General features: G+C 44.0%; 1 protein-coding gene and 1 long non-coding RNA gene across 4 annotated transcripts in view; one reads left to right on the top strand and one right to left on the bottom strand.

Moving 5' to 3' along the window:
• Positions 1-14,570, bottom strand: part of cadm1b (cell adhesion molecule 1b) — a 150,656-nt gene that overhangs the window by 41,229 nt on the left and 94,857 nt on the right. For 2 of the 3 annotated variants that reach the window (XM_047593993.1, XM_047593995.1), the window contains exons 2-3: positions 6,009-6,029; positions 243-389 (exon numbers count right to left, since the gene is read on the bottom strand). In XM_047593993.1, the coding sequence (XP_047449949.1) occupies positions 243-389; positions 6,009-6,029 (168 nt within the window). The remainder of the gene's footprint in view (positions 1-242; positions 390-6,008; positions 6,030-14,570) is intronic. The other variant, XM_047593994.1, reaches the window with a different exon arrangement.
• LOC125013373 overlaps positions 1-14,570 on the top strand; it is an 83,341-nt gene that overhangs the window by 52,794 nt on the left and 15,977 nt on the right. The gene's annotated exons all lie outside the window — the stretch shown is intronic.

Raw genomic sequence — 14,570 nt, 5'->3', positions numbered from 1 at the left:
AAACCAGGATTAGATTGTCAGTGCCAACAGATATTAAATATTTATATTTAAATAGAATTTTCCTTGAGGCCGAAATAGAAATATTCTTCTTATGAGGCAGAAATCAAAAACACTGAGTCAGTCACAACAGAAGGAAAAAGAACAATTTCCACCCGTTCGTGGTGCGCGCACACATTTCTCCCTGTTATCGCGGAAAAAGGGGCCGCGTGTTCGTTAAAGCGTCTCGCGGGAGGCCGACTTACGTCTGACGTCTTTGAAGTAGATGGTCTGTCTGTTGGGGTTGAGCAGCTGGATGACGGAGTCGTCGTTGTTCTTCACTCTGCAGCTGATGGTCGCCGTTTCCCCCTCCACCACCGACACGTTGTCAGTCGCCAGGTTTTGCCCTTCGACTTCACAGAAAAAACAAAAAAAAAAAAAACACAGAAGGCAGGAAAGGAATTTACAAATGGGAAAAGGAGCGTTCCTGTTTGGATATTTACAGTCTATTAAATATTTATATTCCTCACTGCCGGGACTGCGTGTCAACACTTGCACAGTGCGAAGATGCGTGAATAGGCCGCGTAGATTGTCTGTTTGCAGCCATGTCTAATCCTTTTAATATAGGAGCCATGTGCAGTGTTTGTCACTATTGATCTCCCCCAGCTCAGAGTGGGCCCTGTGAGTCTGTGCCAGATGGGCTGTAAGCTCTGCTGCCCACGAAGGTAGAGAGAGAGAGGAGAGGAGAAGGAGAGGGTAGGAACAAAAAGAACGAGTGTAAGGAAGTGGCAAGTAGTTGATGTGAGGAGCTGGGAAGGAGGTGAGGAAGAGAGAGGGGGGAGTTAAACAGAGCACAGGAAGAGATAGATGAGCCGAGCTGGGTGCTGTGTATGGTTAAGCTTTATCAGAGCCCTCCATCTGAGCTTCCATGTGACCAATGTGTGCTCAGTGTGCTCAGCGGTTCTGTTCTCTATCTCTAGGAATAAACGTGCCGTAAGCATCTGAGTCACTCTCTGCGCTCTGGCATTGTTGCCACCGACAGACCCTGGACCATGTCATCGTAACTTACACCTCTCACAGCCCTCCCCCACCCACCCACCGGCACCGCACAAACGCAAAAAAAAAAAAAGAAAAAAGAAAAAAAAAGACCTGCTTTTGTTTCCTCCCCGTCTTCAGAGAGAAAAGAGCCGGAGAATCAAAAAGTCACCTTGTGCTATATTTATCTGGCAGGAGCCTAAAAAGGCGTAAGCGCGGTGGAGAATGCGTTTTAATGTCTCAGATTCACACCGGTGGAGGAACAACGCTCTCAGCCACAGCCCCCAAGAAAACATCAAAAGCACATTTGCATGCCCGGGTTGTCAGACACCTCTATTGCGTTCTGACATTTACAAAGTGGAGAGAGAGGGAGGGGGTGGGGGGGGAATAAAAAACGCCTGCATTTTCAGATAGTGATAATGGGAATAGACAGCCAAACTAACATGATTCAAAATGAACTCGGTGAATGCGGCGAGCAATAAGAAATTAACCTCCTGTGGAGAGAAGCTCCTCAGACCTGTCTGACGCATTGAGCTGCCCATTTCTTTCCACCGGGCTTCCTCGACAAAAAGGAAGGTAATTGGTTAAATAAATAAATAAATAAAAAGAGATTATCTCAAAAAGTTACTAATGCAGCCATTTATCTGTTTATAGTAAATATAGTAGAGTTTAATGTTTAGTTTAACTATGTGTGAATGTGCTTCAGCGTATTGTGATAAAATAAATTATCCACAGAGATGAGCCAAATTAAAACTACTGTGCTATACCTCCTACCGGCCACTAGGGGCAGACAGGACAACAATCATTAGTATGAAAAAAAGGGAGAACAGATTTTGCATATTTTTACATTCACAGCTACTTATGCACAAAAGATAAATGTTCTGATCAAAAGTATTAAAAACTGCTTCACAATCCCAGTATTTTTAAGAGGAACCGTTGGATAGAAAGGGTGAATTGCATGCTCTAATTTCCAGATGTGTTTAGTTTATTGGAAATATACTACAAAGCAATATACATCCAAAAGAGTCTTCAAAAGCTGTGTTTACTGACGAGGAAAAGTAAGTCTTTGAAGTGGTATGAAGCGCACAGAGACGGACTAATTTGTGAGAAAAGCTGTAGCATGTTTTCCAACACCTGTCTGACAAGTACGTTGACATAGTGCCTGTGAATTGTTAATTCATCAGCAGCAACTGTTTTTCCTCACTCTATTTTTGCAGTTTTGAATAATATAACTTGCAAAATCACTGAATCTTAGTGTAATTCGTGTTTAGCTTTGATGATGTATATTAGTTTACCACAGTTGTTCTGTTGTTGTGAGCTTGGCCGGAAGGAATCGATAACCAAAAAGCAAATATTGGCCCCCAGATAGTGACTTTTAAAGTGGTAAAATAAGAGCAACTCAGCTTTTTTTCCTCCAGATTCGTATAATTTTCACCTCACCGGTTGGCGCTTAGTATCTTAAATACCAAATAAATTAAGATATTCAAGAGCATCAAATCAAAATAATCTGAAAATGTTAAAGTGTGTAATGATATCAAGTGGAGCCCCTCCGTGCCGCGCTCCGCCGAAGACGAGGCAAAAGCAATGTGAAGTGTTTTGATGTCTATTTTATTTCATCGCGGTAAAAGTAATATATTTGGCAGTCAAAGCAGAAACACAGAGCAGCCCTCAAAGCAAGGTTATTCTGCTCCCAATCTGTTGGACTGAGAGAAAGGGAAACGCGAAAGATAAATTCTCCATAAGGTTTAGCAGCCCCAAGCAAGGTTGGTCCCCCTCCAATATCCTAGCCTAGGCTCATCTCCAATTCAAAACACACATAAATAACGTCGCTGTGATTAGCAATCCCATCAAAGTGAAAACAGGCCACTTTGTGGAACATGGAGGGTTTTTGCAATTGAAGTAAACATTTTCAATTGCCTCGGCATCCCGGTCATGATTGGGTGCAAATGAGGAGAGGCAGTCATTAATTCTGGGTGGTGGGAGGGGATGGAGAGGCGGAGGGAGGGGGTGGGGGCTGGGGGGGGGGGGAGTGGGCAGAGGCATGGCACAGATGACTGGCTGATAAATTCACACTCATTCCAGCAGCTGTCTGGGAGAGTAAAGTGCCTGTATCTCTACACATGGCTGCCCTCCTGTTCCTGCATCACAACATACTGAATGAAACAGTCAGAGGGAAATACAGACCTTCAAAGGGGGATGTACAATCTGGCGGCGAGTGTCTGGCATCGGCGGCTCGGCTCATCAGCCGCACTCGAAAATGCAAAACGGCACCGACCGCCGGCCACATTTAACGAAAGTGGACCAAATCAGGAAACATCAGCGGCGCGGCTCCCCCGTCAGGAGTTCGGAGACATGGCACCTTTTTCTTTTTTCTTTTTTTTTTTTTTTTGTGATTCGGGCGTGTTCTTTACTTTGAACTTTTCTGTCTTGTTTTCACATCAAAAGACATGAAAGGGGCAGCGAAAAGCAGGACAGCCGGCCTCCAATTCCTCTCCCTTGAGTCACCGCTGTCTGCAGCAGTCGTGTCCTTTCAAGGAACATCCAGGACTATAAGGCAGTCATTAACAATAAAAAAGTTTCTCCCTCTCCTTCCCCGATGCTCCCTTTTCACTCTTTATCCTTCTCAGTCATTAAATCCTTATGCTCATGATGAAATGCTGTTTTAAGGATGTTCACAAGTGAGAAGCCTTGTGTCTCCGGGCATAATTATCACCGTGCCATTTCTCCTACACCCTATGCATGGGAAGGTTTCAAAAAATTTCACTAATTTGACCATCTTTTTCTTAAGCTCTCTCGGAACCTCGGTGAACTCCTTTGTATAATGATGCCGCAACACAACCAGAAAATAGAGAGATGTTCAGGCCGAGAAAACACCTTTCACCAGCTGAAATATCACAAGACGCCGTTTTCCCCCGAAACAATCGATCTACCGTAATGATCGGAGGGGAGTGCTTTTAAGCCGCGCGAAGTGAAGACGTGGTCGTTTATTAATAACTTTCTAAGTATTTATTAAAGGATTATCAAAGTTTACCACGCGTTTTAACCGAATCTCTCCCTTTTTAAATGTTTTACTTTCATACATCATTAAAAAACAGCAAGTTTTCAGCTCGAATTAATCAAATACGGGGAACACGTCTGATGGATTTCTTGTGTAATGGAGTAAAACATTTTAAGGGGGCCATTTTCCTGAAGAGGTTGGAAATCACAGAGTTTAGAGCTTAGCTAAACATGCTGCTGCTGAAAGTTGTGTTTTTCACACTATTAGAAAGTGGTACTGATAATTGTTGATACTTTTTGGCTTCATGGATTATTTGACTTTGGTAAGAGCAGCTAAAACTTACTGTCAGTAATTCACAGTAACGCAATTCCCATAACGGGGAGGAAACAGACGCTTGCTTTAGAGAAAGCTATATGCATTACTATAGAACTCATCTAAGAGTTTACCTGAATAGTCAGGATATTTGGATGTGAAAAGCTCATCAATTAGCCGTTTGTTAGTTTGGCTTGATGCAGCCTTTCCCCCCACCATCAAGCTCTCTGTGCTTTCATATGCAATTTGCAACGATTCACCATCGAACTGCTTTGTAATCCTTTGCCAATAATAGATCATTGTCTTCACAAAGAAGTGGCAGCTTTTCATTTTTAGCTGACAGATTTTTATCAGCTGTCGCTAGCTAATGGAGTGCTGGCTCCAAAGCTGTTTCCAATTGACTCCATAATGTTTCCAGCTAAGTAATTTTAAGACCTTGTCACGTAAAAGTGTTTTAGAAATGATGGCGGCATTAATTTTATCATGCCTAATGGAGGAGGCTAAAGCTATGTATCACCTCTTGATGATACATTGAGGAGATAGTGGAATATAAAGCATTGTGCTAAACAGTCCTAAAGTTAAAGCCAAATAATAGAGGACAGGGCTCGTATTTATTTTGCTGCTTATCTTCCGTACCTTAACAGGAAAGTTAAATATATGTCCACGAATCTGATAAAACGCTAGATGTGCCACGGTTAAGCGTCGGAGGCATCGATCTAAATATCGATAGCATCGATACTAGGCTAGTATCGGTATCGGATCGAAACTAGAGCGATGAGACCGATGCTTTTGTTACAGTTTCTTTTCTGTAGTGTCCAGCAAAGTTTGAGAATTTGTTATCGTAATGCAGTTTTTGTATAGATTTATATTTTGTTACATTGTTACTTTTTCTTTTTTTTTCTTATTATGCACTAATGACTTTTTTCCCCTAAACAACTGTGTGTAGTAAAAGGTGAATTTTGTAATTTTTTAATACTGGTAAATTAGTTAATATTGTCATTATTTAATAGAGGTTTATTTACCTAAAGCATTTGTTCTGCGTTATATCATATTTATAATAAATGAACTAAAGGCAAGATTGTTCAATGATCATGACATTTCAAGTAACAACAAACAAACAAACAAAAGGTATCGATATCAGTATCGGCGATACTAGCCCTGTATTAACTTGGTATCGGATCGTTGATGTTAATGTTGTGATGTAAGTCCTTTATTCTCCATAATCTGTAACACTACATAAATAATAATGTATGTAGCTTAGCATGGCCTTGGAAGAGTCGCACAGTTAGCCGAGCATGCTAAAATTTGTAGCTCGCAAAGGGGGTAAGGTATTGCTCAACCTGTTCACTTTCATCCGTGTTTTTTTTATTTATTTTGGTTTTGGAAAGAGATTAGCAAACAGTCAGGTGAGCCAAAACTAGAGGCAAGTCGAAACGGGGAATCAAAAGGCCCGAGCAGAAACCGAAATCTTCTGTTGCGTGTGGTGAAATGTTAATTCCAGAGTTAAAAAACGAAAACAGCGCATCACCCCACGGCTATCCCCTCCTCCCTGAAATGAAATACCAACATAGCCAGCCATTCATGTAAATATGCACAGATGAACAGACTGCAATGGACAGCCAATCAACAGACACAGACAGAGGCAAGCACTTCCAAATGAACAGCAGGTAGGAAAAAGAAAGAGTACCTGTCAGGGTTTCAGCAGCTCCTGTTGCAGTGCAGGCGAGGACGAGAGCAGAAGAGAGAAGGAAGGAAAAAAAAAAAACAGACAGGTTGTGAGCAGACAGGATGAGCAAGCAGAGAGGCATATTCCAGCGTTAACAAAAAAGGTATTCATAATTTCTAAACAGGCGAGCTCCATATGCTGTTTGTGTAATCTTCCACCAGTTACGAAAAACACAAAAGTCATAGTAACGAGTAGCGATATTTTATTTATTCATTTTTTGCAGTTTAGTTATTGTATTTTCCCACACGTGTGAGCAGTCCCGACACAATAAACCATTTTTCTCCCTTCGTCTATTTTCCTAAACGTTACATTGATACGGAGGAACGGGGGGGAATATGCAGACTTTGTTTCCACCCTCCCTCGCGTCCCTGATTGAGATTCCAGCCAGCCCTGCCGAGGAGCAGCGACTGCCTGGAGACGCTCCCCCTGGGAGCCGCGGTGTATCCTGGAGAAGGGAGCACCCATCCGGAACGGTGCCCACCCAAACTGGCATCTCGCAGGGCATTGGAGACTGGCGTGTTCCCAAGTCCCTGCAGCATTGCTCAGGGCCCGTACCCTCGGGAGAGCTTCCATCATTCATTCTCTGCTGTTCATAACCCCCCCCTCCTCTTCACGCGCGGACTTCCTCCCCCCCTCGCCCTCCGCCGCGCATCTACATTTTTATATTTCACACGCCGTCTTTTATTATATTGACGTTTCACACAGACTTTGGAGCTTCTTTGCTCTGGCTGTGAGCAATGGGGAGCTCCGGTGCCGAGCGCGCGCCGTGTTGAAGTGACTGCCTGTCTCACTTGTCATTGCCCGCGTAATAAGGGTGTAAGGTATGACACGTGTCCTTGTTACGCTCCTTTGTGCATTTTCAACGTGTCAGCGATTCCCTCAGGACACAAAAAAAAAAAAGCGTGAGTGACAAATCACACGCGATGGGAAACAAATTCGGAACATTGTCCAGGAGCCAGTTTCAATATCTCACCTGCTTAAGCCGTCCCCTCGTTTAAAACTTCCGATTGTCACTCACAACTTTATTATGCGATAATTCGACGTAACGCTGCTTCTGGGGTGGTTTGAGCGGAGCGAGATCGCGAGCTGATACGAGGCTGATAGCCAGACGCGAGCACGCCGTGTGTGTCCCAGTCCATGCAGCCCTCAGGACAGCCCCGTAATGAGGCTTTTTGAGCTGCTTTAATTGCCAGGTAATTATAATGTTGTAGCAACATTATGTAAATGAGTCATTATCATCTTGTATGTGCGGTGTATCTGCCCTCGTTTTGTGTTTCTCTGTCAGGAGTGTAACCCAGAAAAAAAATGCATCACCCCGATGCCGTGGCATCTCAGTGTTTAATCTTGTCAACAGAGACCTATATCCCAAACGCTAAGACTCGTGATATAGTGCGGTGACACCTTCCCTAACCCTTCACTATGATCCACTTCCTGCTGGTGGCCTCTGAAGGAGCTATAAATAGCGGTGTGTGTGGCGGCGGCGGTGGCGGGTGTCGTGCCGCGCCGCGCTCCCCTTCTCTCCTCGGTACCTGCAGCACATTAGGTAGAAGTTATGAGGTGCCAGCTTCGCCTGTGATTAGATGTCATGGCTGTCGCTCTGCTTAGACAGTGCTGATGGACAGATTTCTGGGGGAAATGCGCCGCGGTGGCATCCGTGCGAGCGCGCCCGTTGCACCAATCTGTCAATCACGCGGGGATGAGAGCGGGGCAGGCCGGCCGTCCTCCAAGTAACGCCCGTCCTTGTCTCCTCGCCTCTCCTCCTTTTCATCCGGATCCCATCCTCCCAGTTCGGCCCGGTCCACCCGGAAATGGAAACGGGCTCGCGTGAAAGGCCGTGTTCTTGCGCTGCATTGTGTTCTCTGCGAGGAGCGAGGCTCTGGTTGAACCGCGTTCAACCCGTTGCCACCCTGATGAAACCGTAATAATATGCACTATTTTTTAGTCACTGAGGCAAACTAAGATCTCTGGAGATGAGATGTCTGTGCGGTATGAGTGGCACATAGCCCCTCTCTCTCTCTTCCTCTCCCGCTACTGCTCAGTAAAAGCAGTGGGGTAACACTAATGAGGCAACATTTCTTCTCAGTACTAGTGTGGTGCCTTTGAATTAATGTTCTTCCTTTCAGGTAAAACATTCCCTTGCTTATTTATGCTCGTGATCTGCAGCGTGTTGCATGTCAACCTAGTGTGTGATCGCACTGAATAAGAGGACACAACAGAGTTGGATGCTGGAGCTCTGTGTAGTTCCCCATGGAGACACCCACATTGGAAAGGACACAAAGGGAATCAGACGGAGACGCGAGCTCCTGCGGAGTGGACCCAATAAACACTGACGACTTTTGAGGTCAGGATATTTTCAAAAGGAACCGATCAAAGCGCCTCAGCTTTCCTCAGTAAAAGAAAGAAAAGTAACTGTGTCCGACACCTCTGGAAAGTCTTTGTTGTCAGTCGCAATCATTTTCAAATCCACATTAAAGAATTTATATACTGTACGTCTTATACATACATTATGTTGTGTAAATAGCCTTTGCCTCGAACTGAATCGAGGTCCACATGGCGGCATTTTCCATAGCTTTTCGCCATCGTCAGCAGATGAAATGGTTGCATTTGGAAAATGTCTGTCTTGTGAGCTGAAGCTCTGCTAAATGATTGTCGAAAAATCAATCAGCAGTTCTGACAATTGAGGGGCCTAATGGTTAAGGCGCATAAACACTCAACCTAAATGTCCATGGCTCAATTCACAGTCTTACATCGTTCTCGTAAAAACAACAGCCATCGAAAAATTAAGATATTGAAAAGCGATTTTCAAGCAATTTTTTGGTACAAATCCTGCCTCTAAAATGCGCATTAAGTCGGAATTATTTTGGTGTAAGAAAGTAAAGCGAAAATCATGCTTTTACAAGTCAACTTAGTCTTGATGTAAGATATAAATCAGCATTATAGATTAGTATGTCGACAATTTGTACATGTACATGGATTTTGCCTTTTGGGTTTAATCCATCCACTTTTTACACACAAGTGAGCACACTTGGAGTAGTGACACGGACGTGGATGTTTAGGCGACTTGAATCGGTGACCTCACATTCATAGACCACTTCTCTAAACACTAGTCCCTGCTCCCCCAAGACCAATTTTGATGTAATGCAGTGAGTTCTATCAATGAGAGGCAAAAATACTTCCACATATAGTGAACGAGCTCAACTAATTTCAACTTTGAGGCAACACAATTGAAATTACAGCAAATAGGAGCGACTGATGGCACTGATTGACCCAACATTGACATACGACCCAAACCCTACCACCAGAACTACCAGGCCAATAGCTGGATTGGAGCATCAGTTGAACCTAGATGGAGCAATTGGCGTCACTGATGGTATTTTAGCTCTCAAATAGAGAATGGCAATATTTTTATGTTAAACAACCTGAGTGTCCACTTGAGACCAGCTATCAGCCAAAACGTAGAACATACTGCAATCATCTTATCGATATGTAATGAAAAGCACCAGAAGAAACTAATAAGTAGACTTAGAATGACAATACATTAGCATTAAGTCAAACATGAGTAGTTATCTCACCCTAAAGGGACGATAACACGAAAAAGTCCGTTTGTTATGGGTGGTCTGAGAGTGAAAATGGGTCATTCATTGAGCCGTTTTAAATTTAACATTCACATTCATGAGGATTTAGCGTTTGGGTGATGCTGTTATTTGGCTAATGGACACTTTCAGTGTGTCTGTATGTTAGCGTGTTTAGCCGTGGTGGTGTTGTCATCCATATTTTAGTAAGATTTCTGTTTGCTACTGTATTGTAACTCTTATTATGTTGTGTTTTATTTATCCAATCAACCCACTTCTTTTTCTTTCTTTTTTTTTTAATCAGCACTCAAGTAAAACTCAATCCAGCCTGTGAGATATCAGAAAACCTTCACCTTCACGCGACACAACTGGGAATACTCAGATTAATTCTCCCCAGAGTTGACGTAGACGTAGTTATCAGGTTGTCTTAAAGGAGATGCAAAGTGTGTTTCTTCTCGATAAACTGCAACAACAAAAAAAAGGAGCTTTTGTAAATATCCCTACGGAGGTGGGTAATCGTTCTTTGTTAATGGGATATGCTTTGTAAATGTTCAACCTATGGCTCGAATGTGTGTGCACAGCCAGGAGAACACATGTAGCGGGAGAAAGGGTTTACGTTGGGAGATTATGGGGTAATCCTCTAGACATGCTGACAGATAAAAAGCAGATATATCAAATTCGGTGGCCTGACTCCTTTTGATGAAGTGCCACGGGCATCTACGACTAAATACAGATAACAAACGATGAGCTGCTCTTGTGAATAAAAGGTGAAAATTAAGACGTCCCAGCGTTAGAAAACAACAATGACGCTGACCTGTCATTCATAAAACACACGAACATTTCTGTGCTACCCGCTGCTTTAACGACAGCTCTGCGCGGTTCAGGTAGTGTTCGTTTTTCGGAGTCGTGTCAAAAAAAAAAAAGCGCTAACACATCTCTGCCGACTCCAGATGCCAGGCTGCTGTTTCACACAGCCTCACATGATAGACACCAAGCTCTATCCCTGTTACTCACATAAAACAGCACGAATGAAAGTGAAAATTTAAAATATATATATATATATGGCAGCAGTTGCTTAACATTACGTTGACACGTCTATCAGGAGGTAATTTGACGAGGAAACAACACTATTCTGCAAAGCAGTACGACTCAAATCAACACAATATGAGGCAGGAAGAGCGTTGCAGTAACACACTATTAAGTCATGATGATTGTGACAAATGTAGTAAGTATAAAGCTCTATAAATCACCAAGCAACTGCTTTCCCTGGGAGGTACAATGATTTCCTTTTTCCTAGCAGGCACAGTGATCCACTCTGTTATGTTAACAAGGCTGGCTGACTGAGCACTGACTTAAGTGCAGCGGCGGCAGCAGCAGCAGTGTGCCCTGCACCCAAAACCATGCAGCGGGGTAGAGATTGCTGCTCAAAGACGAAGCAAAGCTTAACCCCTGGCAAAGTGACACATCACGTCTTGTTCAGATTGTCTATTTCGGGTGACGCTGCAACTTCTCGTGTTTTTCCTCCTCTGAGGTCGGCAGGCGCCGCCGAAACCAGCCTCCGTTCATCCCGGTCTCGCTGCTTAAAAGGAAGTTGCGCCGCATTTGTTGCCACGGGAGAGAGAAAAAAAACGACGCTCTGATTCTGCCCGGATCAAAAACGTACACACACACAACACTTTCGAATCAAAGCCCGCCGAAGAGTCTGCAGGGAGGAAGCTTTGCTATTCCGGTGACACTGTAATGCCTCGCCTATAGTGTGGTGGTCTCTCTCTCTCGCTCTCTTACTCGCCGGGGGAAATTCTCATGAGCAATCTTCCGCAGATGCGGTGGCGTGAGCGTCTGGTTTCCAGCCTGTCTGCCCGCATATCTGCTTACTCACTACGAAACGTGTGCGCATAAACACACAGTCGCGTCCGCCTGTTTGTGTGTGCGAGGGGTAATTAGGACATTAGGAGAAGCTTCTGACAGGCTTGTCATCGCCACAGCCTGCCCGGTGGAAAGGGAGGTGGTCAGAGGGGTAAGTGGGGGGTCCGGCGGGGTCAAGAGACAGCTGCTGCGCCACCACTCACTGTCTGGAAGCTCTCAGAGAATATTAAACCACTGGGGCCTCGGCCAAGACGCTCCCACATTTATGGAATACACAAAGCCTTCAGCGGCTAATTTATGCCGCCGGTATAAAAAAGCGCTGTTGTGTTGTTGTTTTTAATATCCTAAAACACAAGAACATAAACCCTAAAAAGACCAAAATAAAAAGCGGCGTCGTCGACGTAATTGAGGTTATTTCGTAAATCGGCGAATCTGGATACGTCGTTCTCATTTTTTTACACTCGGTGATGAATCCGTGTGGTCTCGCATTCTCCAGTGTATCAGAGAGAGACTCAGTTATTACAGTATGAAGCGTATTAATGCAGCCCCCTAGGCTGATGACCTTGGTGATGGCATACCATTAATTGTATAGATGGATTATCATCATCACAACAATAACATGGCTGCTTTCCTGCTCCGCTCTCCAAAACACCTGTGCCCATTCTCCCCCGTCTGCCTCTGCTCACATACTCATAATCACTTCTATCAGCCCAAAACGTTAACTGCATCCGGGGACGCTAAACACGTCCATTTGTTTGCGGTTGTAATGTCTTTTGTGCGCCTCAATCAGGCACCTGTCAGGCACACACCTGCTACCTCACAGCCAAGAGAAAAGGCAGAGGGAAGGCCTTTTGTTTCCGCGCAGAGTTTATAATCAGCGCGTTGTTTCCAATCTTCTTCCACCATTTTTCAATTTCCCATTTCCCTTTTCTCAGTCAAATCACTGCTATCAATCAGGTGCGCGTTTGAGAGGGAGAGAGCAGAGAGGGGGAAGTTCCTTGATGGAACCATCTCCAGCCCCAGGCCTCATTAGTCAGAGACTGCAGGAAGAAATGTGTGGATGTGTGTGATGAAAATGAACGCTGGTAGAGTGTGTCTGTCAATATGAGGCCATTTAACATTTCCTATTCCATCCAAATGATGCACAGCGGACATTACGCTCTCTATTTGAGTTCGCCTAAATGGATACTCAACCCAGTAAGTTCTATTATATTTTGCCCTTTCCCTCCTCTGTGCTTACTGATATCGTGGCAGACGATAGACCTTCAACGCCTCGAAACTGTTTTCTGCGCGCCCGTGACAACGACATCTCCATATCGGCGCGCCGCGGAGTGAAAACATCTCAGAAAATGAACGCGGCCTGACTGATGTGACAGTCGATACCGAGCAGCCATAACAGCTGCATAGGCACAAGCTGTATTGATCTCGCGTTACAAGGGGAGCTCGAAGTGCATCGACATCCTCGAGGAGAGTCAACTTAGCCGCTTTGATAGCTCCGAACACGCTATTACAACAGAAATTGCGCCCCTGTTAACATTCATGAGGCACAAATTAGGCGACAAACGGTGAATAAAGGATGAGCAAACACGGCGGGCCCCCGATTTTTATTTATATATTTATTTATTTTCGCCAACGCGGCAATATGTTCGATGTTTTACCGAGTGTATTGATTATAAAAGAGATCCATTTGAAGTGGCCGGACAAAATGGCAACTATAGTAAATTCACAATGGCAGGGTAATATACGGCCTCACTGCTTTCATTTATTCACAGCTTGACATTTCCTCCCTTCCGCAGAGTGTGCTCTAACTGTGTGCCAATGGCCACATCATTTAGACCGGACCCGCATGAATATTTAACATTAGTGCCTGGCTCGTAGCTCACAGAAAATGAATTATTTTTAGTGGGCTTTGCAGAGGCACCGTGTAAAAAAAAAAAAAAAAAAAAAAAAACCCTCTCTCAGGTGATGAATCGCTGGAGAGTTTATGTTGTATTAAGCAGGCAAAACAAATGGCTATCAATCATTTGAAGCTTTCCATGCTTGCCAGCTACACGTCTCTTCCCCCACTCCCTTTCACAGATTCAGTCGGTTTTTCAGAGGACTCAGCTGCCAGCCTTGGGAGGGAAAAAAAAAAAAAAAAAAAAGGTTCAACCTTGAGTTCACTACTGTTTGTTGACACGTCCTTTCAGGAAGAGGTGGACAGACTGATTCCTATTGCAGCTTTAAGTAAATGTAAATAAAATAATAATATAATATGGTAGCTAAATTTGTTGAGCTAGCATAATGCGCCTGCTAAAAGCTCTCTTCTCTGCCTCCTCTTCCTCTTTTGAGCCTTTTCCATGCTTTTATGTGTTTTCTTTTCCTATTTATAACATAATAAAGCACCATAATAATTCAGTCTGACACAGATTGTGACCAAGACTTATATAAGATCCATTTCACACCATCTACGGTATAATGAACTTGAACGACTATCATCGCGCCGCCCGCAAGGATACATTAGCCACATCAGCTGTGATAATAAGCCATTCTGAGGCGACGGAGAAAAACCGAGGTCAAATAGAAGCGGCTAATAATTAGCCCGGCGCATCTCGTAAGCTTCTCCGTGCAATTCTCAACTCCGGGAAACGTCCACTGAAAAAGATATCAGAGATCAGCCGCCAGATGCGTGTCTGTCTAGTCGATGATCACGCCCTGAACTTTGTAACCTCCGAGATCCCTCCGTCCCACTGTTGGGAGAGTGAATAAAAACTCACCCCATGCAGTGGAAATACCGTACTGTACCAAATTCTACCCACCAAAAAAAAATAAAAATCAGCATGCAGAAGAATTTGAATAATTTAGTGTTTTCGAACTATATAAAGTATATCTCTCTTTTTATTCTGCTACTATAAAACCAAACCAGTGGTGCATCAGTCTGTCAATACATGCCCAAACTCAGCATACATTCAGAACATATCGATTGCAACCGAAAGACACTGATATAGATTCTCTTCACTAGACTCGCGCATCACTAGTGAAGATTCGCAAAAGGCCAGTACAGACTATACCGCTGGACAATGTGCAATAAAATTATTTTCCCGAT

This window comes from Mugil cephalus, chromosome 9 (genome assembly GCF_022458985.1).
Source record: "Mugil cephalus isolate CIBA_MC_2020 chromosome 9, CIBA_Mcephalus_1.1, whole genome shotgun sequence".
Classification (NCBI taxonomy): Eukaryota; Metazoa; Chordata; class Actinopteri; order Mugiliformes; family Mugilidae; genus Mugil; species Mugil cephalus.
The sequence above is the reverse complement of the archived record's forward strand: the minus strand, read 5'-3'. Positions and strand labels throughout refer to the sequence as shown.